At 40.2% G+C, this 24,405-nt stretch overlaps 1 protein-coding gene across 5 annotated transcripts in view; it reads right to left on the bottom strand.

Moving 5' to 3' along the window:
* The window catches only part of GTPBP8 (GTP binding protein 8 (putative)), a 149,373-nt gene that overhangs the window by 91,540 nt on the left and 33,428 nt on the right, over window positions 1-24,405 (bottom strand). Inside the window, exon 6 of one of the 5 annotated variants that reach the window (XM_045036966.1) lies at window positions 18,116-21,016. The exons of the other annotated variants lie outside the window; for them this stretch is intronic. Within the exon in view, the coding sequence (XP_044892901.1) occupies window positions 20,998-21,016 (19 nt within the window). The 3' untranslated portion in view covers window positions 18,116-20,997. Of the gene's footprint in view, window positions 1-18,115; window positions 21,017-24,405 lie in introns of those variants that run through there. 5 annotated transcript variants of the gene reach the window in all.

The following is a 24,405-nucleotide window of genomic DNA, read 5'->3' as shown; positions in this document are numbered from 1 at the left end:
ATGACCTTTAAGCAGCTCCAGAACTAACTGGAGAGACAAATGACTAAACATAAAACCTGAGCTACAACGAGGCAAATACCTTCATAAGGATTGTGGGTGGGGTTGGGGAGGGAATGACTCCATGAGTTCAGTTTCCACCTGGCTGAGTCAGAGAAGGGGCCATTTTGAGCTGGGTCTTGAGGTAGAGGTAGGAGTTTTCCAGGAAAAGATGTATCCATCTGAAAGGAACCCTGAAACCTCACTACTGCTTTGCCATCCTTTAAATCATCTCTTGTCATTTCCCTGAAACATCTGTCTGAGGATTATCCTTGTGGAACCGCAGGTCTGCACACTGGGCAGGCCTTGGCACACGCTCTACCATCTTGCCCTAGCAGAGGAGAATGTCTGGAGGTGAGGTCCCTCCACTCTCCTCTTTACCTCAGTGATCTAAGTGCTTCACTCCTCCCCGTTTCTTTCCTTCTCTCTCAGAGGAAGAGGTCCTTTCTCCTCCCAGAGACAGCTGTTCCTAAAGCACTCCAAGCCAATTTTGACAGAGAGAAATGAGAATAGAACTTTCCAGGTGAGGGAAAACAATCTCAACAACTGTGTAAAGATGGGAAAGTACCATGCATGTTTGGAAAATAGTGAATAATCCAGATTTGCTAAAGCTATCTAGTCTAATTTAATCTACTTGGTGAGTATGAAAATCTACATATTCCTTTAGGAAGTAGAGAGTAAACGGCATAACTTAGGACTTTGGCTGATGCTTCAACAAAAACATTTGTTTGAGTCCTTTATATTTTTGTTAGTGCACGCATGTGTGTACACACACAAACACACACATATAAGACCATGCTGGGTAGTGTAGATACGCAGACCTTGCTCTTGAGGAACTCACAGTCTCTTAGGGAGGAGGGAATAACATCTTCATATGGTAAATACTATAAGTACTGGCAAAGATGTGTGCAGTGTCTCTGGCAGCCAGAGGAGGGAAAGGAAATTAAGTTGGCATGGATTGTAAAGGAAAACAATATACATATTTACATTTTGATTTAGGCCTTCAAGAATAAGTTTGTCAATGAAAAAGGGAAAAGTAGGGTGTTTCAGGCGAAAGGAATAGGAAGAAAGGTATGTGTGAGTGTATATATGGTGGGGGACAATGTGTGAAAACATGTTCATAAAAGGGCATGTTGTCTCATGGGCTAGAGCTGTGAGTTCTCAATGGAGGCGAGGTGGTGATCCCTGGTGGTTCTCAACGGTAGTGATTTTATGCCCCAGGAAACATTTGGCAATGTCTTTGGATATTTTTTGATCATCATGACCTTAGGGTGGAGTGCTACTGGCATCTAGTAGGTAAAAGCCAGGATTGATGCTAAATGTTCTATAATGCACAAGACAGCCCTTTATAACCAAGAATTATCCCATTCAAAATGTCAACAGTGCTGTCTCAGAAACCCTGGGGTAGAGTATGGCAGTCACAGAAAGAAGTGGCAAGAGATGAGGTTGGGAAGATAGAATAGTGTTAATTTGTGAAAGTTCTTAAATGCCATATAATATAATATAATGGAGGTTTCTAGAAAAGCAAGAGTTTTATTTTTATTCATTTGGTTAGTTTCATTTTACTCAATTTATAGTAGAGTTCAATTAAAGGTGGTAATGTTTACAACTGATAAAAGAGCATTTTCTGGATAAAATTCTAAAAGCTTTGAGATCATTTGAACAAAGATTTTCTTACGGAAAAGTGTTCATTTGTGTCCCCTCCCTCACTACTAGCTAGATTCCTTTGCCCCATGCCACTTCCTGCCACTATCTCCCCACCCCCACCTAAGGTGTCCAGGGTTATCTTCTGAACCTTCCTGTTAAGCTGACCCATTAAGTACAAGGGCTGAGCTCAGGGTAAAGGTGGACCTGGTCCCTTTGAGACTGTGAGTGAACTACTTACTTGTTTAGAATTACAGTTAGGTATGGGTTTTCAAGAATGATGGGCTCTGAACCAGGACTAATACTGGATGTTTGCGAACAGAAGTCTGAGGGTCACTTTTTCTAAGCCTGATTTATATCAGAAAAGCTGAGTTCATATTATCCTCACTTAATTCAGTACTTTCCCCCACATTCTTGCATTATGAATCCCTGCCCCACCCCCAGAATTGGGTGTTAGATCCACTCCATTATTAGGAAGTTGGCAATTAGCTGGAAATTCCTTAGGAAACAGAACTTCCTAGGCCTAGTTTCAACCTTCTAAAATAAGGTATCTACCCAGAAAGTATTTCCCAAAGTATGGGAGATCAAGAGGGTTATGGGGTAGACCCTTCATTCAGATCAAAGAAGACTGATTAAGGCTGTGTGCAAGTGGTTCTCCAAACTCTGAGGCCAGAGGAAATTTTTAAGCACTGCAATTTTCGATGACACACTTAAGGGGATTAAATGGAATCTACTGTTAGCACCATACGATGATAGCATTCATACATTGAAGTTAAAACGATGCAACCTATGTGCCCAGAAAGGAAGAAAGATCACAAATTTTAAAAGTCAGACAATTCCCTCACCCTTCTGCTCCAAAAGTATATGCTCCAGAGTAGGAGTGCCAGGTAAAATATAGGATGCCCAGTTAATTTTGAATTTCAGATAAATAATGAGTATTATTATAGTATAAATATGTCTCATGATAAATTCATTTATCTGAAATTCAAATTTAGCTGAGCACTCTGTGTTTTTATTTGCTAAATCTGGCAATCCTACCCCAGAGAGAGAATGAGATGGGAATCTCCTATTTACTCAGTCCACATGTGTGCCCACATGCTTCTCTGGGGTGAGCAGCTTGCCTCTCTGAATATTAATGAGAGACACCACATGGGCCCTTGACCCAAGACAACTACTTCTACCTAGTGTTCAAGTGAAGAAATCATAGTCTGCTTTAATGCTCGAGGTGGAGAAAAGGCTGTCTGGAGAGGGCTTACTCAGAGATATTGGTCTCTGATGTGGTACATTTCTTAAGTATTTTCTTCATTTGACAAATATTAATTGAGCATACTTAAGAAAGTATGTTCTTGTGATACCTATCTGCTTATGGGGGAAGAGTTTTAATACTAATTTTAATATCCTTAATTTATATCCTACAATTGACCTAAATTAGACAAGACTCCATGTACTGGCTTTATCACACTTTGGTTCCTTGTCACTATTTGAGTACATCTGTTTATGGCTCTGTTCATGTTTTCTTATATACTTCTGGGACAAAATTCCTGCTAAGTGACATCTGTCACAGTAGATTTTATGAGAATAAACAGTGATATATACTGATGTGAAAAAGAAAGCTTTTAGGGAATGACTATCCTGAGAACTTCTTGTTTCTTGAAGGTGTATATGTGTGTATGTGTGTTTGTGAGTATATCTGGGTGAACAGATTGGGGGCAGGTCTCTTGAAAATGCTGGGTGTATAAAGCCTATCTCCTTTCTGAGTGAACCTTAGTTTTTAAAAAACATTTTCTTGACTAGTTTAGTTGCAAAAGCAAACACTTGGAAGATTCCAGTAACAACTTCTTGGGCAGGAAAGATGGCCTCTGCTCAGAGCTTGGTTGAGTAGCAGACACTGAAATGTGGCTTGGCTCTGTCTCCTGGCATAGTAGGAGGGTGTTATGTTCCACTAGAGGCCCTGCTACCTTCTCAGAAACTTGCCAAATCAGGCACAGACTTGCTAGCCACCACAACGGAGGGATCCTACTAATCCATGCCCAGCTCTCAGGAGGTAACTGGCAAGAGAGAAGAAAACAAAACAAGCAATCAAATCCCTACACACCTTATAAATTTGCCTTGGAAATTTTGCCCCAAGGCTGTCAAAAAGTAGAAATAATGATTCCCAGGCAGATCTTGGGCATTTAGTCTTTAATGTAGAAAAAAACCCCAAAATATCCAATTATCTGATTATCAACTTGTTTTTTAGCCATTCCCAGGATCAGATGACTCTGGTCCTTGGAAATAAACCTAGGTTATGCTACCCCTGGCCAAAGCAAGGGGCTAAGCCTTGAAATCATGTGCATCTACTTTGCCTGTGAGATGTTTCCTTGATTATCTGAATCTCTCTGCCAGGGAGGGATAAGATGATTTGTCTCCATTCTGTCTGAGGTTGCAGAGCTAGGATTCCCTTGGAGGAATGGAATGTAGATTAAATTCCCCTGCTTGGCTTTTGACCAAAGCCAGAATGAACAATTTAGAGACAGCAATCTGGGTACAGCCTTTTGCTGCCCTCTGATGGAAAACATGGGTATTGAACTAGCCATAAAGCCTCAATGCCTGAGCAAACGCTATTAAGGTTGTCCATGCCAAGGTCCAAAGGGACGGATTATACCTAAAGCTATTAAGTAACACTAGAATGTGAATCTACATGTCACAATAGAAAGATACATTAAATAAATGGAGTTTGAAAGGCTTCTCTATAAGAATCTGATTTCTCAATAATGGGAGCTTTAATACCATCCCCTTTTCCTGTTTGCTAGGAACTTGTTTCTCATTTTTCTCTCTAAATTCTTTTTTTTCTTCAACCATTATTTCATGTATCTTGAGATAGTTATAACAAGTTACAAGTTATATATATGTATAATATAATTTATTATAATATGTTATATATATGTATATATAATATAAGTTATAATAACTCCTTACTCTTGTAAGGAGTTACCTTTAAACATTTTTAGAAAGTGAAAACCAGCATTTGATTGAGAAAAATTGTAATTCTTACACACTACAAATCTTAAACTGGGGTTTATACCTGTATATTCAGATCAAAATCCAAATGAAAATTCACCTTGAGAATTCAAGTGAATCATGTTAGTCTTATACCGAGAATCCCTCAATGCAAGTGTCAGACTATCTCTTTAAAGACTTTTGCATGCAAATTACATTTTGAAGGAAAACATACTTTCTTTTTAAGCCCTAAAAATGCCAAAATTCTCAAAAACTACAGACAGGTAGAAGCATGCAATTTAAGTTGAAATCTATGACAGAATACATTTTGAATCAGGAAAATTTTTGGAGACTAGTGTATGGGATATTAACACATTATGCATAATAGTGAGTGTATGGCTGACATTTCAAATATGTTCTAGTGACTTCCAGAGCTATTATTTTTTTTTGTTTTTTGTTTTTTGAATTAAGAAATGCTTCATGGAATGCCTGGGTGGCTCAGTCAGTTAGCATCGGACCCTTGATGTCAGCTCAAGTCATGATCTCATGGTTGGTTGTGAGATTGAGCCCCATGTTGGGCTCTGTGCTGAGTGTGGTGCTTGCTTGGGATTCTTGCTCTCCCTCTCTCTGCTCCCCCCCTCCCCACACATACACTCGGACACATGCAGTCTCCCTCCCTCCCTCTCTCTCTCTCAAATAAACTTAAAAAAAAAAAAGACTCAACACCGTCCAAAACCAAATAATCCAGTGAAGAAATGGACAAAAGATATGAACAGACAATTTTCCAAAGAAGACATCCAGATGGCTAACAGACACATGAAAAGATGCTAACAGGGGTGCCTGGGTGGCTCAGAAAGCTGGGCGTCTGACTTCAGCTCAGGTCATGATCTCATTGCTTGTGAGTTCAAGCCTTGCATTGGACTCTGCTGTCAGTGCAGAGCCTGCTTAGGTTCCTATCTCCCTCTCTCTCTACCCCTCCACAGCTCATGCTTTCTCTCTGTCTTAAAAATAAATAAAAACATCAACACAATAAAAAAGAAAAGAAAAGAAAAATGCTAACATCACCCATCATCAGGGAAAGCCACAATGAGATACTACCTCACACCTGCTGGAATGACTAACATTAATAACTCAGGAAACAACAGATGTTAGTGAGGATGTGGAGAAAGGGGAACCCTTTTGCACTGCTGGGGGAATGCAAACTGGTGCAGCCACTCTGGAAAACAGTATGGAGGTTCCTCAAAAAATTAAAAGTAGAGGTACCCTACAACCCAGCAATTGCACTACTAGGTATTTATCCAAAGGATACAAAAAATGCTTATTTGAAGTGGCACATGAACCCCAATGTTTATAGCAGCATTATCAACAATAGCCAAATTATGGAAAGAGCCCAAATGTCCATCGACTGATGAATGGATAAAGAAGATGCAGTATATAAATACAATGGAATATTACTTGGCAATCAAAAAGAATGAAATCTTGCCATTTGCAACAACGTGGTTGGAACTACAGTGTATTATGCTATGTGAAATGTCAGCCAGAGAAAGACAAATGTCATATGATTTCACTCATATGTGGAATTTAAGAAACAAAACTGATGAATATAGGGGAAGGGAAGGAAAACTAAGATAAAAACAGAGAGGGAGGCAAACCATAAGAGACTCTTAACTATAGAAAACAAACTGAGGGTTGCTGGAGGGAAGATGGGTGGGAGATGGGCTAAATTGGTGATGGGCTTTAAGGAGGGCACTTGTTGGGATAAGCCTGGGTGTCATATGTCTAGTGATGAATCACTAATATTAGCACTAAATTCTACTCCTGAAACTATTATTACACTATATGTTAACTACCTTGGACTTAAATAAAATTAAACAGTAAAGAAAGAAAGAAAGAAAGAAAGAAAGAAAGAAAGAAAGAAAGAAAGAAAGAAAGAAAGAAAGAAAGAAAGAAAGAAAGAAAATGCTTCATGCCAGGCTAGCACTTGGTTCTTATGGGAAGGCTTATTTATGTATGAATTAATTCAGTGTTGGTTCAGCAGGCATTTACTGAGCATCTACATGCCAGGAGGTTGGAGGATAGACACCCTCTACCTGGAGGTGCTTACAGAACTGAGCACAAGTGTCTCAAGAACAAGGCCAACTGTGGTCAGTACCATAAGAGAGGTAGAGATGAAGTGAGATGGAAGACCAGAGTCAGAAGAGATGAATGCCAGCCTGTGGGGTAGGTGAAACAAGGTTCATCTGGACTAGGAATTAAGGAATGAATAGGATTTGGAATAAAATTATTCTACATGGCAGAAATTTGGAAATTTCTTCTAAAGGAATAATTTTCCTTAGGAAAATAAATTACTGGCAATGAGTTCCATAGCAATAAACTTTCACCCATTCAGGTGACTTTTGAAATGTCAGAATTAATAAGAAGTCATATACTGTCAGTTCTTGATAGACTTCCATCCCCTACATATGAGATTTCTGCTTTCCTTCTCAAAATACTCCTCTCTCTCCTGACTAAAAGCAGTAAAACAAGAGAGGAGGAATCACCATTTTATTCCTTCTCTCTGTACCTATCTTTTCCTTAAGTCACCCATGCTACTCATTTGATATTTGGTGTGCACTTACATGTCAGATATTCTGCTAACTACTGGAAGGCAAAAATTAACAAGCACACATGATCCTTTTTCTGAAAAAGTTTTTGCTGGATGGAGACAGCCAAATAAGCCATAGAGTAAGAACTCTTAATGTACAATAAGAAAAGCAGTACATACCAGAATTCAATAACCTGTCTTCTGGTATAAGGCAGTCTGGATTCCAACGTGGGCTTGATTGAAATACTCAATCATGGGGCGCCTGGGTGGCGCAGTCGGTTAAGCGTCCGACTTCAGCCAGGTCACGATCTCGCGGTCCGTGAGTTCGAGCCCCGCGTCGGGCTCTGGGCTGATGGCTCGGAGACTGGAGCCTGTTTCCGATTCTGTGTCTCCCCCTCTCTCTGCCCCTCCCCCGTTCATGCTCTGTCTCTCTCTGTCCCAAAAATAAATAAACGTTAAAAAAGAAATAAAAAAAAAAATACTCAATCATGTGACCTTGGGCTATTTACTCAACTTTTTTTTTCACTTCAATTTTTAATAGAAATATATCCCTAGCACCTAAAAAGTCTAAGCAGGTGTTCCTGGTGTAAAATGACTTTTCACCAGGCTATGATTCCACTTTGTGACTCTGCCATCCTCTAGGGCTTTGCTGTAACTAGTGAACAGGAAAGAGAGAGTGTGGAAGAGGCATAGTTACTTCTTAAAAGCACTGGTCTGGGATGGCATCCAATGGGTAGAACTCTGTGACGTGGTCACCCGGAACTCAAGAGATCCTTGGAAGGGTAGCCCAACTGTGCATCCAGGAATAAGAAGAGAACATTGATCTTGTCGAACAGCTAGCAATCTTTGACACACACTTTGTATGTCATGTTAACACATTCAGGCTTTATCATGGACTTAATATGCCATTGATAGCAAAGGAGTAACATGATCATATTTTTAATTTTATAAAAGTCATTCTATCAGCAGCAAAGAGAATGGCATGGCTGATTGACCCAATGACCCAATGGAGAGAAATGTTATTCAGTGAAACACAAAGAAGAGGTGCAGGTTTTCAGGGAAGGTGTGTTCAGTTTGGGACGTATTGAATATGAAGTGCTTTGGCAACATCAGGGAGAAAATACAAATACATGCTCTAGTGACCTGCTTGAAGTCTAAAAGTCAAGAAAGAAATCTGAGCTGCAGATGGGGATTTGTGTTTTCAACTTGTGAATGTAGCAATGGGACCATGTAGAGAACACCATATATGAGGAATGGACAGAGGGAGAGGGACTAGCAAAGGATACTTGAGTGGCAGCATCCCAAGCAAGAAGGGAAAATGGCAGAATATGATGTCAGGGATGCCACAGGAAGAGATTATTTCAAGTAGGCAGTAGTTTACAGTGTCTAAGCAAGACACTGGATATTTTGAAAAAGAGGCTGTGTGAATGTGTGGGCTATTCTGTTTACCCATCCTTCTCTCCCCTTCTCTGTGCTTCAGAGGCTGAGCCTGTAGACTTTATCACTTGAACTCCTTTGCCCTCTGGCTTCCAGTTGGGCTTGTCCAATGGCAGGTCAGAAAGCAGAAGAGGACAAGATATTTCCCCCCATTCCCTCCCTGTTTTGGTGTATGGTCTCATAAAGTAGGTACACCCCACGTTAACTTCAGTTCCCACCAGGTGTCCTGTTCTCCCTGGTTCTAGTTCTCACTATTACAGTTCCTTTCCCCGTTTCTTCAGCCCCAGGAATGATAATGGCTTACCACTGTCCCTACTCCCCAAGTGCATCACCATCACATGTTTGCTGCCTACATCTCTGTAAGTAACCCCTTCCTGCTGGCACACTGACTGATAAAGTAATTTTAGTAGGAAGTCAGAAACCAAATTGCCACGGGTTGAAGGTTGAGTAGGTGGTAAAAAAAGGAGTTAGACTTTCAAGGAGTTTGACCATAGAATTAATTTCTCTCTCCTTTCATTGTGAAAGGGAAGGAGAGAGAGGATAACCAGTATTAACACCCTGAAACGGAGGGAGGAGTTTGTTCTTTCCAAGATGGAAGAGGCTCATTTATGTTTAAATGCTGATGGGAAAGAGCCAATAGAGAAGGGTATATTGTTGATATTCAAGAGTAGGGGGTTCATCTATTGCCTAAAGTGTCTGAGAAGGCAGAAATATTTGGGACATGAAACACAGATGGGGGACTTGCCTTAAGTGAGGGGAGGATTGCTTTATCCATTGTAACTGGAGGGATGGAAGACAGGATGGGTAGGAAGGACAAGTAGGTTTGTATGAAGTTGACAGAATTCTTGTCTGAGGACTTGTTATTATTCTGCAATCACAGAAACTTCAGAGAGTAGACTTAATGTAGGGTTAGGCATTTGCCAGGCGGGTATCATAGAAGTATAATGAGGTGAGGGAATTGAGAACATCGATGAGTGATGGGCTGGAAGAATCTAAGCTGTGTACAAATCAGAGTGCAGGTGAAAGGGTACCTGGGGGGAAAGAGAAAGAGTTAAGGACTGGCACTTCAATTAGGTCTAAGATCAGATTCATAAGGAGTGACCTGAGTAAGAAAGTTGAAAAGATACGAAGCTGATGTGAGAAAGGAAAATGTCTGAATTTATGACTTCAGAAATGGAACGATTATGGATGACAAGATTTAGGAAATGACCCATAGGAATACCCATAAGGTATTCAAGATCACTACTTCAATGAAGGAAAAGTGAATGGAAAAGCATCTCTTCTCCATTCTCTGAGTCCCTAGCATTTTCCTCATTATCCCAATCTGTCTCTCCCTCAGAATCCTGGGTCTCATATGATGATGCCACATGGTAGCCCCTGCCCCAGGTCTAGGACCCAGCTTTCCCCTCCACCTCCTGTCTCCCACCACATCAGGGGCTCACTGCTGAGAGTGCTGGCTCCTACTTTCCATATGGTGGATAAACTGGTTCTGGGGATACCACAGGGTACAAGCTCCAACTCTGGCTGCTGGAACTTGGAGGGGGTGAGGGGTGACACAAGTTGAGTAAAGATGTGCTCCTGCTATTTTAATCTCTATCATGGAAAGAGCTTTTCTGTAACAATTCTGGGATCCATAGTTGGCCTCTATAGAAACAATGGCAGGGATATCATGTATGTTGAAGTAAAGTACCTTTGTAGAGCTGGTTCTGGATGATAATCATTATTTTTTTTAAGTTTATTTATTTATGTTGAGAGAGCAAGACTGGGGGAGGGGCAGAAAGAGAGAATCCCAAGCAGGCTCTGCACTGTCAGCACAGAGCCCAATGTAGGGCTTGATCTCACGAACAGTAAGATCATGCCTTGAGCCAAAACCAAGAGTCAGGACACTTAACCCACTGAGCCACCCAGGCACCCCACTCACTAATCATTATTCTTTTGTTTTTATTATTTACATCCAAATTAGTTGGCATATAGTGCAACAATGATTTCAGGAGTAGATTCCTTAATGCCCTTTACCCATTTAGCCCATCCCTCCTCCCACAACCCCTCCAGTAACCCTCTGTTGGTTCTCCATATTTAAGAGTCTCTTCTGTTTTGTCCCCCTCCCTGTTTTCATATTATTTTTGCTTCCCTTCCCTTGTGTTCATCTGTTCTGTGTCTTAAAGTCCTCATGTGAGTGAAGTCATATGATATTTGTCTTTGTCTGACTGACTAATTTTGCTTAGCATAATACCCTCTAGTTCCATCCACATAGTTGCAAATGGCAAGATTTCATTCTTTTTGATTGCCGAGTTATACTTTATCCATTTTTTCCATTCATCCATCGATGGACATTTGGGCTCTTTCCATACTTTGGCTATTGTTGATAGTGCTGCTATAAACATTGGGGTGCCTGTGCCCCTTAGAAACAGCATACCTGTATCCCTTGGATAAATACCTAGTAGTGCAATTGCTGGGTCATAGAATAATTCTATTTTTAATTTTTTGAGGAACCTCCATATTGTTTTCCAGAGTGGCTGCACCAGCTTGCATTCCCACCAGCAATGCAAAAGAGATCCTCTTTCTCTGCATCCTTGCCAACATCTGTTGTTGCCTGAATTGTTAATGTTAGCCATTCTGACGGGTGTAGGTGATATCTCATTGTGGTTTTGATTTGTAGTTCCCTGATAAGTGATGTTGAGCATTTTTTCATGTGTCGGCTGACCATCTGGATGTCTTCTTTGGAGAAGTGTCTATTCATGCCTTTTCCCCATTTCTTCACTGGGTTCTTTGTGTTTTGGGTGTTGAGTTTGATAAGTTCTTTATAGATTTTGGATACTATGTCATTTGCAAATATCTTGCATTTGCAAATATGTCATTTGCAAATATCTTCTCCCATTCCATTGGTTGCCTTTTAGTTTTGCTGATTGTTTCCTTTGCTGTGCAGAAGATTTTTATTTTGATGAGGTCCCAATAGTTCATTTTTGCTTTTGTTTCCCTTGCCTCAGGAGACGTGTTGAGTAAGAAGTTGCTGTGGCCAAGGTCAAAGAGGTTTTTTCCTGCTTTCTCCTTGAGGATTTTGATGGCTTCCAGTCTTACATTTAAGTCTTTCATCCATTTTGAGTTTACTTTTGTGTATGGTGTAAGAAAGTGGTCCAGATTTATTTTTCTGCATGTTGTGGTCCAGTTTTCCCAGCACCACTTGCTGAAGAGACCATCAGTTTTTTTTTCTGTATTGATTGGTCTGATTCAGCTTTTTGTTCATTTATTCATTTGTTTTTTTAGATTCCACACGTGAATGAAATCATACAGTATTTGTCTTTCTCAGTCTGCCTTATTTCACTTAGCATAATTCCCACTAGATCCATCCATATTGTTGCAAATGTCACAGTCTCATCCTTTTTAAAGGCTGTGTAATATTCCATTGTGTATGTGTATTTTTAAAAGTTTACTTATTTATTTGTTTGTTTGTTTATTTTGAGAGGGGGATGTGGGGGTGGGGCAGAGAGACAGAGAGAATCCCAAGCAGTTTCCATGCCATCAGTGCAAAGCCCAACATAGAGCTGGAACTCATGAACTGTGAGATCATGGCCTGAGCCAAAATTAAGAGTCAGACACATTGAATGAGCCACCCACGTGACCCTATGTATGTGTATTTTTTACCACATCTTCATTATCCTATCCTTTCACCTATCAAAAGACACTTGGGTTGCTTCCATAAATTGGGTATTGTAAATAATCTTGCAATAAACATAGGGGTGCATATCTTTTGAATTATGTGTTTATTTTCTTTGGGTAAATACCCAATAGTGGAATTTTTGGATCATATGATATTTCTATTTTTAATTTTTTGAGGAACCTCTATACTGTTTCCCATAGTGGCTACACCATTTTACATTCCCATCAACAGTGTACATCCTTTCTTCACATCCTCACCAATGTTTTGGTAATGTTATGTTTTGTCTTTTTAAATTTAAGTCATTCTGACAAGTGTATGGTAATATCTCATTGTGGTTTTTCATTTGCATTTCCCTGATGATAAGTGATGTTGAGCATCGTTTCATGTGTCTGTTGGCCATCTGTATGTCTCCTTTTATAAACGTCTATTCAGGTCCTCCACCAATTTTTTAATTCAACTGTTTTTTGTGGGTTTTTTTTTTTGTTGTTGTTTTTTGTTTGTTTGGTGTTGAGTTGTGTAAGTTCTTTATATTTTTTGGAATATTAACCCCTTATCAGATACATCATTTGCAAATATCTTCTCCCATTCAGTAGGTTGCCTTTTTGTTTTGTTGATCGTTCCTTTTGCTGTGCAAAAGCATTTTATTTTGATGCAGTACCAATAGTTTATTTTTGCTTTTGTTTCTCTTACCTTAGGAGACATATCTAGAAAAATGTTGCTATGGCTGCTGTCAGAGAAATTATGGCCTGTGTTCTCTACTAGCATTTTTATGGTTTCAGGTCTCAAATTTAGATCTTTAATCTACTTTATTTTTGTATATGGTGCCAGAAAGTGGTCCAGATTTCATTCTTTGATGTGTAGATGTCCAAATTTCCCAGCACCATTTACTGAAGAGACTGCCTTTTCCCCACTGTGTATTTTTGCCTTCTCTGTCATAGATTAATTGGCCATATAACCATGGGTCTTTCTGGGCTCCCTATTCTGTTCTATTGATCTATATGTCTATTTTTGTGTCAGTACCATACTGTTTTGATTACCACAACTTTGCAATACATCTTGAAATCTGGAATTGTGATACCTACATCTTTGTTTTCCTTTCTCAAGATTGTTTAGGCTCTTTGGGGCCTTTTGTGATTCCATACAAATATTAGTATTATTTGTCCTAGTTCTGTGAAAAATGCTGTTAGTATTTTGAATCTTTGAAATGCTTTGGGTGGTATGGGCATTTTAACCATATTAGTTCTTCCAATCCATGAGCATGGAATATCTTTCCATTTGTTTGTGTTGTCTTCAAGCACTTCCATCAATGATTTATAGTCTTCAGAGTACAGTTCTTTTACTTCCTTGGTTAAGTTTATTCCTAGGCATTTTATTCCTGTTGGTGTGGTTGTGAATGGGATTTCTTTCTTAATTTCTCTTTCTGGTCCTTTGTTACTAGTGCTTAAAAATACTACCAATTTCTGGGTATTAATTTTTGTACCCTGCAAATTTATTGAATTCATTTATTACTTACAGTAGTTTTGTGGTGGAGTCCTTAGGTTTTCTTTGTATAGTATCAAGTCATCTGCAAATAGTGGCAGTTTAACTTTTTCTTTACCAATATGGATGCTTCATTTCCTTATCTAATTGCTGTGGCTAGGACTTCCAGAACTATGTTGAACAAAAGTGGTAGGAGTGGACATCCTTATATTGTTCCTGATCTTAGAGGAAAACTTCTCAGTTTTACACCATTGAGTCAGATGTTAACCATTCATTTTTTATATACAGCCTTTATTATGTTGAGATATGTTCCTCTAAACCCACTTTGCTGAGAGTTTTTTAAAATCATGAACGAGTATTGAATTTTGTCAAAAGTTTTTTCTGCATCTATTGAAATGATTGTATGACTTTTATCCTTTGTTCTGTTGATGTGTAACATGTTGATTGATTTGTGAATGTTGAACCACTATGCATCCCTGGATTAAATCCCACTCGATCATGGTGAATGATCTTTTAAATGTATTATTGAATGCAGTTTGTTAATATTTTGTTGAGGATCTTTGTATCTATGTTCATCAGGAACGCTGGCCTGTAGGTTTCTTTGTGTGTGTGTGTGTGTGTGTGTGTGTGTGTGTGTGTGTGTGTGGTGTCTTTACCTGGTTTTAGAATCAGGGTAATGTGGACCTTGCAGAAAGTATTTGAAAGTTTTCCTTTCTCTTCTACTTTTTTTTTTTTGGAATAATTTGAGAATAGGTAGAATAGGTAGTAACTCTTCTGTAAATGTTTGTTATCAATCACCTGTGAATACATATGGTTCTGGACTTCTGTTTTTGATAGGTTTTTTTTTTTTGTTTGTTTTTGTGTTTTATTTTTTTTTAACCTATTCAGTTTTGTTACTAGTAGTTGGTCTGTTTAGATTTTCTGTTTCTTCCTGGTGCAGTTTTAGAAGATTGTGTTTCTAGGAATTCATCCATTTGTTCTAGGTTGACCAATTTACTGGTATGTTTGTTTTTGTACTATTCTTTTATAATACTTTGTATTTCTGTGATGTCAGTTGTTACTTGTCTTTCATTTCTGATTTTATTATTTTTTTCCTTTTCTCTTTTTATCTTGATGAGTCTGAGCAGAAGTTTGTAAATATTGTTGATCTTTTCAAAGAACCATCTCTTGGTCTTATTGGTTTTTTGTTGTTGTTGTTGTTGTTTTGTTTGTTTTTAGTCTCTATGTCATTTATTTCTGTTCTGATCTTTATTATTTCCTTCCCAATCATCCTGGACTTTGTTTTTCTTTTTCCACTTCCTTTAGGTGTAAGTTTAAATTGTTTATTTGTGGACTGTCTGGGTGACTCAGTTGGTCTCTTGATTTCAAGAGTCCAATCAAGAGTTGGACTCTTGATTTCGGCTCAGGTCATGATCCCAGAGTCATAGGATTGAGCCTTGCATTGAGCTCTGCACTGAGCATGGAGCCTGCTTGAGATTCTCTTTCTCTGCCCCTCTCCTTTGCTTGTGTTTTTTTTCTCTCTCTCTCTAAAATGAAATAAATAAGCAAAAATAAGTTGCTTATTTGAACTTTTTATTTTTTGATGTAGCCTTGTAATGCTATATATTTCCCTCTTACAACTGCTTTCACTGTGTCCCAAAGATTTTGGATTGTTGTATTTTAATTATCATTTATCTCCAGATATTTTTAAATTTCTTCTTTGATTACTTTGTTGACTCATAGGTTGTTTAGTCTCGACATGTTTCTGTTCTTTCTAGTTTTTTTCTTCTTGTGATTGATTTCTAGTTTCCTGCCATCGTAGTTGGAAAATATGCATGGTATGATTTCAATCTTAAATTTATTGAGGTTTGTTTTGTGGTTTAACATGTGATCTGTTCTGGAGAATGTTCCATATGCACTTGAAAACAACGTGTCTTCTGTTGTTTTGGGTGGAATGTTTTGTATATCTGTTATATACATCTGGTCTAATGCATTAATCAAAAATACTGTTTTCTTGTTAATTTTCTGCCTGGATGAACTATCCATTGATATTTGTGGAGTGTTAAAGTCTCCTACTATTATTGTATTATCATCAGTTTATCTCTTTATGTCTGTTAATACGTGCTTCATGTATTTAGGTGCTTCAGTGTTGGGTTTGTTGATATTTACAACTGTTATGTCCTCTTGGTAGATCGATCCCTTTATCAGTATGTAATGCCCTTCTTTATTTCTTGTTACAGTCCTTATTTTAAAGTTTGTTTTGTCTGATAAAAATTTGCTACTCCAGCTTTGTTTGTTTTTGTTTTTTGGGTTTTTTTTTTTTTGTTTGCTTCCATCAGATGGTAAATATTTTTTCATCCCTTCACTTGTAGCCTGTGTGTGTCTTTAGGTCTGAGGTGAGTCTCTTGTAGGCAGCATTTGGATGGTCTTCTTTTTCTATCCATTCCATCACCCTGTGTCTTTCTATTGGAACATCTAGGCTATTTCAATTTAAAGTAATTATTGAGTGGCACCTGGGTGGCTCCGTCTGTTAAGCGTCTAACTTTGGCACAGGTCATGATTTCATGGTTCATGGGTTCGAGCCCTATGTCAGGTTCTGTGCTGACAGCTCAGAGCCTGGAGCCTGCTTAGGATTCTGTGTCTCCCTCTCTCTCTGCCCTTCCCCCACTCGCACTCTCTCTCTTTCTCTCTGAAAAATAAATATTCAAAAAAATGAAGTAATTATTGATAGAAATATACTTTTTGCCATTTTGTTGTTCATTTTCTAATTGTTTTTGTAATTTTTCTGTTCCTTTCTTCTTCTCTTGCTCTCATTTGTGATTAATGAGTTTCTATAGTGTTATGTGTGGCTTTCTTTCACTTTATTTTTTGTGTATCAATGATAGGTTTTTAGTTTGAAGTTACCATGATGTTCATATATAGTATCCTAATATACAGCAGTCTATATTGAGTTGATGATCATTTAAGTTCAAACACATTTTTAAAAATTCTTTTTTTACTCCCTCTTCCATGTTTTTATGCATATGCTGTCATATTTTATATCATTTTATTCATAATTTTCTTTCATCTAATTATGGCCATTTCTTTTTCACTTAAAGAAATCTCTTTAACATTTCTTATAAGGCTTATTTAGTGGTGATGAACTCCTTTAACTTTTGTTTGTCTAGGTAACCCTATCTCTCCTTCAAATATGATGATAATCTTGACTGGTAGAGTATTCTTGGCTATAGGTTTTTCCCTTTCAGCACTTTGAATATATCATGCCACTCCCTTCTGGCCTGTAAAGTTTCTGCTAAAAAATCAGCTTATAGGGGCACCTGGGTGGCTCAGTCGGTTGGGCATCCGATTTCAGCTCAGGTCATGATCTCACAGCTCGTGAGTTCGAGCCCCGTGTCAGGCTCTGTGCTGACAGCTCAGAGCCTGGAGCCTGCTTCAGTTTCTGTGTCTCCCTCTCTCTCTGCCCCTCCCCTGCTCATGCTCTGTCTCTCTCTGTCTCAAAAATAAATAAAAACATTAAAAAGTTTTTAAAAAATCAGCTTATAGAGTTTCTCTTATGGGAAATTTTTTGCTTCTCTTTTGCTGCTTTAAAATTTTTCTCTTGGGGAGCCTGGCTGGCTGAGTGGTTGAGCATCTGGCTCTCAATTTCAGCTCAGGTCATGAATCCAGGGTCATAGGATCTAGCCCCATACTGGGCTCTGTGCATGAGCTAGCCCCACACTGGGCTCCGTTAATGAGCCAGCCCCACACTGGGCTCTGTGCTGAGCATGGGGTCTGCTTAAGATTCTTCCTCTCTCTCTCTCTCTCTCTCTGCCCCTCTCCCCCTCTCTTGTGCACACACTCTCTCTAAAATAAAATAAAGATTAAAAAAATAAAAAAATAAAAATTCTCTCTTCAACATTTGATATCTTAGTTATTATGTGTCATGGCATGGGCCTCCTTGGATTCATCTTGTTTGGAACTCTGTGCTTGTTGAACCAATGTCTATTTGCTTCCCTAGGCTAAAGATGTTTTCAGTTCTTATTTCTTCAAATAAGTTTTCTGTCCCATTCTCTCTCTCTTCTTCTTGGACCCCCTATAATGTGAATGTTTATTCACTTGATATTGTCCAAGAGATCCCTTAATTTAAAAAATTATTTTTTGGGGCGCCTGGGTGGCTCAGTTGGTTAAGCGACCGACTTTGGCCCAGTTCATGATCTCGCAATTTGTGAGTTCGAGCCCTGCGTTGGGCTCTGTGCTGCCAGCTCAGAGCCTGGAGCCTACTTCAGATTCTGTGTCTCCCCCTCTCTCTACCCCTCCCCTGCTCATGCTCTGTGTCTCTCTGCCTCTCAATAATAAATAAACGTTAAAAAAATATTTTTTATTTTTGTTGTTCAGTTTGGGTGAGTTCCATTACCCTCTCTTCTAGATTGCTGATAAGTTCTGCATCCACTAATCTACTATTCATTCCCTCTAGGGTATTTTTTTTTATTTCAGTGATTATATTCTTTAACTCTGATTACTTCTTTTTTATATTTTCTATTTCTTTATAGATGGTCTCACTTAGTTCTTCCACTCTTCTCTCCAGCCTGGTGAGCACCTTCATGATTATTATTTTAAATTCTTTATCAGGCATTTTGCTTATCTGTTTCATTTAGTTCTTTTTCTGAGGTTTTGTCTTATTCTTTCCTTTGGTACATATTCCTCTATCTCCCCATTTTGCTTGAATTTCTGTGTTTGTTTCTATGAATTAGGTGGAAGAGCAACTTCTAAGTTTGAAGGAATGGACTTGTGTTCAGTCATCTCCTATGTAGATTATGGGCTCTTTGTGACGCCTGCTGACTGGCTGGAGCTGTGGCTGGTGTGGACTGGGAGCCTCGTGGCTCTCCATGAAGAGGGTGCCCTGTCAGGGCAGCTAAAGCCGAAGTGAGTGCAGACTGGTGTGGTCTCTGAGGTCTCCACCAAGCAGGTGCCTGGACAAGGCAGCTAAGGCTAAAGTGGGTGTAAACTGGGGTGTCCTGAGGCCCCTAGCATGCAGAAGACACCTTGGCAGGATAGCTAAACCTGAAATGGGTGCAAGCCAGGGTGCCCTGGCAGGGCAACTGGAGCTGAGGTGGTATGTGGACCAGGAGGTCCCTAGGCTCTCTGTGCAGAGGGTGCCCTGGCAGGAGAGCTGAAACTAAAGTGGGTGCAAGCTAGGGGGACCTGGGGCTCTAAGCACAGAGGGCACCTTGGCAGGATAGTTGAAGTTAAAGTGGGTATTAGCCTGAGTGTTCCAGCACTCTCCACACAGTGCTCCTTGCAGAGACAACTGGAGCCTAGGCAGAGTACAGGTCAGGGTGTCTTGGGGGCATCCCATGCAGGGAGAGGGGTGCTCTGGCAGGACAGCTAAAGCTAGAGTGGGCATAGGCCAGTGTGATCTCTGGGGCTCTCCATGAAAAATGTGTCCTAGCAGGACAGCTGAAGTTGAAGTAGCTGCAAGCTGGGTTGTCCCAAGCTCTCCACACTGAGGTCAACCTGCCAGAGCAGCTGAAGCTGAACTCCATGCAAGCTGGGACGTCTCAGGGTGCTTAGCACAGGAAGTGCCCTGGCTAGGTGACTGGAGCTGAGGCTGGTGTGGGTGGAGGTGTTTTGGGGTGCTCCAAGCAGAAGGTGCCCTGTTGGAGTGGCTGAAACCAAAGCAAACATGGACCCGGTGTTGCTGGGGTGCTCTGCGCAGGGGACTCCCTGGCAGGGCCACTGGATTGGAAACATGACAGCCAGGAGGTTCCAAAGTGCTGTGTGCCCGATGTGCCCTAGCAAAGTGTCTGAGGCTGAAGTGGTGTGGGCCTGGAGTGTTCCAGGGTGCTTTGTGGCTGTATCACCTTGGTGTGAAAACTGGAGCTGTAGTGAATGCTAATCAGGCATGTCCTGGTGTGCATCACTCTGTGGCTGCTTTGGTGGGATTGCTGGGGCTGCTGTGGGCTAGAGGCTTGGGGTAAGCTGGTTACGGCACCCAGACTACGCACTGGTCTGTGCTTTCATGGTGGAGGTGGAGTGTAGACCCCATCCACTAGCTCCTCCTACCTGGAGAGAGTTCAGCAACTCCCTTGACTTTTGGTGGAATTCTAGGGCTTGTTCTTTTATATGTTAACTGTTCTATTAAACCTCGACTTCTCTGTGACTTAGGGTGCCTAGAACTGGTATAGGGTAGGGACCTGTGCTCACTGAGGTGGCAGACCTGCAAGGGCTCCCAGGCTCTGCTCCCATTTACATTATTAAGATGGAGAGGAGTGCAGACTGTGCCCACCAGTCCCTCCCATCCAGAGAGTGTTCCAATAGCTCCCCTCCCACTGCCACCACCATTAGGTAGAGTTCTGAGCTTGGGCCTTTTTTATGCTAGTTGCTCTTTTAAACCACAAGTTCTTTCCGTGCCCAGCATGACTGGGGCTGGTGTGCATTAAAGGACCTGGGGTTCGCTGAAGCTGAAAGTTGGCATAGTGACTAGCCCCTGCTCCAGTCTGTGCTTTCAAGGTGGAGGGACATAAACCTTGTCATTCTCCAGTCTCTGACTCAATTCCTGCAGCTTCCTCCACCATTTGGTGGAACTCTAGGGCTCACTTTTATATGCTAGTTGCTCTTTTAAACCAAGATTTTATTTATTTATTTATCTGTGCCCAAGGCCAGAGGAATCTGTTCCTAGTACCTCAGTACTTTCCCTCTCCACTGTGGGTATTTGGGGTGGGGGTTCCCTTTGTTACCGATGTCTGTCTCTCTTGCTGTTCGGTTTTGCTATTATCTCCATCTTTTGTTGTGCAAAAGCTGTTCTTCTTCAGGAGGAATTGCTCTGTAGATAGGTGTAATTTGGTAATTCTGGAGAGAAGGGGAGTTCAGGGTCTTCCTACATTGCCATCTTGGAGGAGAACTTTACCACAATTTTCAAAAGAAATGTTTATTAGACTGTAGTACATTGTTAAAAATGGCCCCCATAGGATGAATCACTTCTCCCTGTGTCCATGCCTCTTTGCAATGTATCTTTATTGCTTCTTCCAGTAAGAGCTGGAGTGTGTTTTCCCATTCCTTGAATCTGGCTGCCCTTCCGACTTGTTTTGGCCAATAGAATGTGATAAAAGTGGCATTCAGGGACTTCTGGCCCAGAAAAAACAAAGCCTTGTGGCATTTGCTTTTGCTCATGGTGGATCCAGCCGCCATATAAAGAAGTCCAGGTTATCTTACTGCAGAGAGTCTATTTGGAGAGATAGGTCCTAGAGGATGAAATGTCACATGGAGAGAAAAGCCATATGGAAGAGAACCAAGGTCCCAGACAATATGTGTGAGCCCAGCTAATACATGAAAGCAGAGAGACCCAGCCATCCCAATTCACCTTCAGCTATTTGAGCTATCCTAGGGAGAGTGCGAAAATTGTGAGTGAGACCATCTTGGGTCTTCTAGATCCAGTCCAACAACTTAAGCCACTAAGTTGTTGATTGTTAACCAGTAATAGGTAACTGACACATGGATATTTAAATGTTTTCCAAAATTTTGTGACTGTAACAGCAATGAGCATCTTTTTTTACTGGCTTCCTTGTCTACCAAGGGAATCTGTTGTTGAATTTGCCTGAGTCTATAAACTGAGTAAGAAGTCATGTCTCTCCATTTTGGCGTTCAAATTAGTCTTTCCTTACAGACTGTAAATTTTCTAAGCACGACGCTAAAACCTTACTTCCTGTCTAATATACAGAACCGAGGCCTCTTCCACACCCTCCAGTTCAAGGAAGTTCTGGTTTCAAATATCCACTGCTTACCTGCAACTCCATTTCCCTGCTGCACTCTATTCTTGGTAATGATCGGAAATCTACAGACAACATGGATGCTCTTGTTCTGGGGTCCCTCATCTTCCTAGTACCCCATCCTAAACATCTTCATATCTAAAGCTATTTTTATTTTTCTTCCAGGCTCAGAAAATAAAGGCTTTTTTGATCTTCAAGGCAAATTCTCTACCTGAATACTTGATCCCATCCTTGTTTGTCTCCTCTGGGACTTAGTATGGTGCCTGGCAAAGAAGTGATGCTCAAAAATTTTATTGAATGAATAATGGGTCTTGTTCTGTTCATTCTCTCCCCTCTTTATCCATAGTATGGCCAGCTTCTCTAACTCTTTTGGCCTCTTTCCTTTAGCATGTATGTGAGCAAGTCATTTCCTGTCCATGATGGTCAGTTTTGTGTATCAGTTGGGCTAGGCTCTAGTATCCAGTTACTCAGTCAAACACTAGTCTAGGTCTTTCTATCAAGGTATTCTGTAGATGAGATTGTCAGCTACAAATCAGCTGACTTTATGTAAAGGATTATCCTGGGTAATCTGGGTAAACCCAATCCAATCAGTTTAAGAGGCCTTGAAAATTTAGTAGGTTTCCCTGAAAATAGGAAGGAGGAAAAAAACCCCTCTATAGGCTGCAGCTTCAGCTCTGCTTGAGTTTCCAGACTGTTCTTTTTTATTTTTTTTAACGTTTATTAATTTTTGAGAGACAGAGAGAGCATGAGTGGGGAAGGAGCAGAAAGAGAGGGAGACACAGAATCTGAAGCAGGTTCCAGGCTCTGAGCTATCACCAGAGCCTACAGAGCCTGACACAGGACTCAAACTTATGAACTGTGAGACCTTCTGAGCCAAAGTCGGGCGCTTAACTGACTGAGTCACCCAAGCACTCCCCAGCCTGTTCTTATTGGCTGGCCTTATGGACTTCAAACTTGATTATCCAACCCCACAATTGTGCAGGCCAATTTCTTTCAATAAATCCCTTAAAAATATATATGTAACACATATATATGTGTGATATATATACATCCTATTGATTCTATGTGAATGGTGGAACCCTGACTGACACACTACCTTAAAATAAGAAACAAAACAATACTCTGATGGATCCTGCATATCTGTTATAAATTAAACTGTCCCCCTTTCTCTAAGCTTCTAAAAATATTATCCTAGATTCACCAATTCTACTTCCTCCCTTTGCAGTCACCCTTTGAGCTATAGTCTCATTTATTCCATTGGTGAATTGGTCATATTCTTGTGGCCGTGGGTGACCTCAAACTCAGTGTATCAAAAGTTATCTCATTATCCTTGCCACCCACCTAACTCTATTCTACCTTTTAATGCTATTTGCAAACTCAAAACAACAATCTGGAAGTCATGCTAGACATCTAAATATCTAAATACCAGATATTTAAATAAGTTCTACTATCCATATTCAGTGTTAAAGTTTGAATTCAGGCCACCATCATGTCTTGCCTCAGTGTTTGCAATAGATTCCTTTACCTCCTCATGACCAGCCTCGTCTCCTTTAAATCTTTTAGGGTGCTCTTTGATGCAAAGTAACCAAAATTGTCCTGCCTAAGACTCAGAGACTCCTTATCACCTACAGCAAGGGCTCCCCAATCCTAACTACCATCACAAGGAACTTTTAAGAAACAAAAATTAGAGTCCTACTCAGACCTAATAAGAATTTCCAAAGTGGGACCAGATAATTTCTATTTTTTAAAAGCTACTCAGGTAATTATGATCATCCAGGGTGGGGAACCACCAGCCTTCAGTGTAAAATCCAAGTTCTGCCCAGAATCTGACACTGCCACTCCAAGCTTCATCCCTCAGCACACACCAACGCCAGCAATACTGACCCAAGACCACTGATTCTTCCAACCCATGTTGTTTAACACCTTTCTGTTAGGGATGTCCTTCTTCCCTTATCTGCTTGAGAAATTCCTAATCATCTTTTCAAAGCTCTATTCAAGCATTTTCTAGTCTCTTATTCAACGGGCAAATATTGAAAAACTGTGAAATTGTATACATTACATATATGTGGTTCTTTGGATAGCAATTATACTTCAATAAAAATATTAAAATTTATTGAGATCCTACTATATGCCATGCACTGAGCTGAGAATTAAGACATAAAGAAAGATCAGTGAACTTTACTGGTAGTGCTGCCTTCAGTAAGCTCACAGACCACTGAAGACATACGAATACACTAATAGACACTGGGAAGTAAATTCATGAGAGTCTGTGATAGCTGTAATAGCTCCCCAAAGATGTCCACATGTTAATCCTCAGAATCTGTGACTATGTTACCTTACACTGCAAAACAAATTTTATAGATGTGATTAAGTTAGAGATTCTGAAATGGGAAGATTATATGGGGCTATTTTGGCAGGCCCAAAGTAATCACCAGGGTCTTTCTAAGAAGGCAGGAAGATGAGAGAGAGTAGGAGAGGGTGGTGGGAGATTGGAAGATGCTATGTTACTGACTTGGAAAATGGAGGATGGAGACATGAGCTGAGGAATGCAAGTGGCCTTTAGAAACTGAAAAAAGTAAATGAATTCTTCACTTAGAACCTCCAGAAGGATCCAGCCCTGCCAACTTTAGTCCAGTGGGATCCATTTTGCCCTTCTGACCTTCAGAAATATAATGTCTTTTAAGCAACAAAGTTTGTAGTAATTTAATACAGTAGCAAAAGAAAGCTAATACAGAGGCCAATTCAAGGCACTATGGTAGTCTATGTCAAGTTATGGAGTGGGGATGGGATGTTCAGGAAGAACTACCCAGAGGTGATGACACCAGAGCTGAGGAAGGGAGACTGTGTTTCAGGGGATGACCCAA

Source organism: Felis catus, chromosome C2, assembly GCF_018350175.1.
Source record: "Felis catus isolate Fca126 chromosome C2, F.catus_Fca126_mat1.0, whole genome shotgun sequence".
NCBI lineage: Eukaryota > Metazoa > Chordata > Mammalia > Carnivora > Felidae > Felis > Felis catus.
The sequence above is the reverse complement of the archived record's forward strand: the minus strand, read 5'-3'. Positions and strand labels throughout refer to the sequence as shown.